The 3,803-nt window shown below is 34.9% G+C and overlaps 1 protein-coding gene across 1 annotated transcript; it reads left to right on the top strand.

Moving 5' to 3' along the window:
- The first annotated feature begins 27 nt into the window (after nucleotides 1–27).
- LOC111385919 lies at nucleotides 28–934 on the top strand. The gene is made up of 2 exons (XM_023010339.1): nucleotides 28–155; nucleotides 448–934. The coding sequence occupies exons 1-2, from the start codon at nucleotides 28–30 to the stop codon at nucleotides 932–934; spliced, it is 615 nt and encodes a 204-aa protein (XP_022866107.1).
- The last annotated feature ends 2,869 nt before the right edge of the window (nucleotides 935–3,803 follow it).

The raw sequence follows: 3,803 nt of genomic DNA, 5'->3' as shown, positions 1-3,803 counted from the left end.
ACAATAACAAATCTTAAGGAGCAAGTGATGGCAATAAGAGTAGTGGAAAACGATCCATCAAGGACTCCCGTGAAAGTACCTTCCATTCCTTTTCCTCAAAGACTTCGCAAGAAGTCAATGGAAGAAAACATTCATCCTATAGCTATAAGGAGTGGGTACAATTACCAGAGATTATAATGAAAAGACCCAAATAAAAAGATGGACAAAAAGAGACCGATGAAGCTACAATAAAAGAAAAATCTACACCAATCTCAATTGTAAGTGAAAAAAGTACAGAAACATCAGTCGCGAAAGCACCAAGTTCAGGCAAAGCATACAAGCCTCACATTCCCTTTTTCAAGGGCTTTAGAAGAACAAACAAGACACAAATTATGAAAATTTTCTTGATGTTCTTAAGAAGCTCTAGATCAATGCTCCATTCATTGATGCAATACTACAAATTCTAAGCTATGCGAAATTTCTGAAAGAGATGTTGACAAAGAAAAGAAAGCTTACGGAGTTTGAAACTGTGGCATTAAATGAGGAAAGTAGTGCAAGAGTCCAGAGCAATTTGCCTCATAAATTAAAGGATTCAAGGAGTTTTACTTTACCAATTTCAATTGGAAATTCCTATTCAATTAATGCATTATGTGATACAGGTGCTAATATCAACCTAATGTCGTATTCTGTTTACAGGAAATTGGGACTAGGTCAAGTCAAACCAACATCAATAACACTGCAACTAGTTGATAGAACAATTTCAAGGCCATGTGGCAAAGTTGAGGACGTACTCATAAAAGCAGGAAATTTAATATTTCTAGCGGACTTCATTGTGTTGGACATATCAGAAGATCGAGACATTCCAGTTATATTGGGTTGGCCATTCTTAGCAATGGGACGAACCTTGATTGACATGAAGAATGGTGAGCTAATATTGAGAGTGGAAGACAAGTAAGAGATATTCAATATCTACACCCAATATAAGCAACCTTCCAACATCAGAAGTTGTTGTAGAGTAGATGAAGAAGAGCCACCTGATCAAGGAACCTGTCAGAACAAAAAATTGAATTCTAGGGAACTTCTTGGTAAAGATGAGAATGGACAAAGAAAAATCTGGAGAGCAAAAAATGATGCATAAACAAAAATTGCACAAAGTGCAATGATGGAATAACTTGATTTGAGCCACTATGATAAATAAGCTGTACAAGTCAAGTTAATGACTTAAAAAAAGCGCTTCTTGGGAGGCAACCCAAGCCTTTTTTATTTATTTATTTTGTTTCCGAGTTATATGATAGCTTAATTTAATTTATAGTTTATTCAAAAATTATCACTCATAGCCCTTCCACTCGTAGATCTTTGAGTACTTAAGTTGGTTATTAATTGTTTGATCTAAGTAACATTTGATCCATGAGTTTAATTTTTCAATTTTGATTTTCAGGAACATGACGTCGCGAAACATTCAAACCAACATGGACAAGGAGAAAATAAGACAAATCTCAATTTTGTGGAGAGAATGTGGAAGAAAAGTCGATTAAATGCAACATCAAGACACCACAACGTCACAGACAATGCTAACATTTCAGGGAAGTCTTCCTCCTTTTCCTTTAAGTTTAGTATTGATGACAATGTTTACTGTAAGGTTGGGGGAGTGTATTATTATTAATTGCCTACCTAAAATTTTTGTGTGAGTTGGACATTTTGGCTTACAATTACATTTTACTTTGAGATTTGATGTTGATTTATGAACCGTGGATATGGTGCATGCTAATTGATTGAAGCTTAACCTTGCAAAATTTGATATTGAACGTGCACTAGAATTGAGTCTGACATTGTGATGAAACAAGTTGATTCATTTGTTAAATAGATTGATTTAACTGGACATAGATGTTATATCTAAACCAAAGTAAATTATTTATCCTTAGACCAAATTTAGCGCAATTTGTGGCAACTTTATAGTTGTAGGAAGACGCGGGTATGAATTTGGATTCCATGTGTGAAAACTAATGTGTAGATTATTTTAGACTAACATGATTAAACTAGACGAAAATCTTAAGTTGGAAGTCGGTATGTTTGAATAAGTGTGTGAAAGGGGCATTGCACTAATCAATGCATATATATTTGAAATCTAAAAACCTCTCTTTGAAGTTTTGATGACTCGAGTAATTAAGCCTGTAAGGGTATCTTAAAACCTGGTGTCCTAAAGTTGTCTGACTTGGTAGTCATCGGCCTAAAGCTCGCTACATGGGTCATTTAGAAGGTAATCAAAGATGAAGCTGCACTTGAAACAAAAAATTGTTCTCTTCGAAACCTTTTTTACTCGGGTCAGTAAGCCTATAAAGGTGTTTAAAATCTAGTGCCCTAAAATCATCTGTTTTGGAAGTTATCAGCCTAAAGCCTGCTACAGGGGTCATCTAGAAAGCTTCATGGAGAGAATACAAAAAAAAAAGTGGGTGTATATATATATATATTGTGAAAAATAGAAAAAGCAAGTGCATAAAAAGAGCAAAAGCACTAAGTGCCTTGGTTAAGCCCTAACACTTATTTGAGGAAATTTAACTTTAGATAAAGGATAATTAGCTAGTTGAGTCGTGGTGGTTTAAGTAATCAAATAATTGGAGAATCCCTGTTCACTGAAGTGTTGACTTGCAATTAGTAACGTCCACCTGAACCCGAGAGTGTGAGAATATTAATGAAATATTCAACCTTACGTTACAAGCTGGGAAAGAGTGAAAAAGAACAAGTTTGATGCTGTGTGAATTTTACAAGAAATGTAAGGATATATTTGACCACAGAGGGTTGAGAATTGAAACAATTTGTGCAATCATGGTTGATTTCTTAATTCTTCACACACACACGTCGATTTTGCACTGGAAGAGTAGATAACACACACGTACGTCAGTTTTGCACTGGAAGAGTAGATATTGATATAGTATTGTGACTTTGAATTATGTTTGTAGAATAAACATCAAAATCTTGAACCTTGAGGTAAAAAACTTGATTGTACAACTAATTATCCCTTACATGATTGTGTGTTAGTAGTTATTTAGATGATAGTTTTGTTTGAAAACAAACGAATGTTTAAGTTTGGGGGTTTTTGATAACTGTAGTTTACACATTTATTTAAGGACTTAAAACGATGATATTTAGTTGGTTCTAGAATGAATTATGGTCTAAATTGTTGCATTTGGTGTTGAATAGGTAAAATACAATGATGGTACAAGAAATTGGAAGAAACAAGAAAAAGGGCTAAGTTGTAAGAGATCCAAAGTTTAAGGACTCAAGTACAAATACTCAAAAGTTGAGTCGGACCTCATGATGAAGATTCAAGAGTACTCAGAGTCAATTGGATAAAGAAATATGTCAAAGGGATGAAACATAATCAAAGTATGATCACACCTTAATTTCCAATCGAAAAAAGTTATGCATCGATTTAAGCCTCATATCGAGAGCCATTTTTGACATAGTAAATGATCAAATTTGAAATGATATCTGAATCAAAGTTGTACCCTTTTGAGTTAACTTTCCAATGCATCTTGAATCACTTCAATTGAACATCGAGATAGAAAATTATGATAAAAATACTGAAAGAGGTCTGTCGTGAAAATGGTGCCACGGCGCCAGATTCAGGGTGCTGCAGCGTCGGGAGATTCAGAGAAGTGGCGCCGCATATTTTTTGATGCGGCGCTGCACCGTCACCTAAGCGAAAATTTCGACCCATTTTGGAGTCCTAATAAAAACCCCACCTTCTACACACGGTAAGGCACATATAAAAATAATTTTTCTTAGACTTTAGGGGGGATTCACACATTGAGAGGTAAGAGAAG

This window comes from Olea europaea, unplaced genomic scaffold (genome assembly GCF_002742605.1).
Source record: "Olea europaea var. sylvestris unplaced genomic scaffold, O_europaea_v1 scaffold3343, whole genome shotgun sequence".
In the NCBI taxonomy this organism is placed as follows: domain Eukaryota; kingdom Viridiplantae; phylum Streptophyta; class Magnoliopsida; order Lamiales; family Oleaceae; genus Olea; species Olea europaea.
Note: the sequence above shows the minus strand (reverse complement) of the source record. Positions and strands in the feature narration are given on the sequence as shown.

What these genes read in the sequence shown, in the direction of transcription:
- LOC111385919 (XM_023010339.1), top strand. Translation starts at nt 28, where the DNA reads ATGGCAATAAGAGTAGTGGAAAACGATCCATCAAGGACTCCCGTGAAA. An exon ending in CCTATAGCTATAAGGAGTGG is followed by an intron (nt 156 to 447) that starts GTACAATTACCA and finishes ACAAATTCTAAG; the next exon opens with CTATGCGAAATTTCTGAAAG.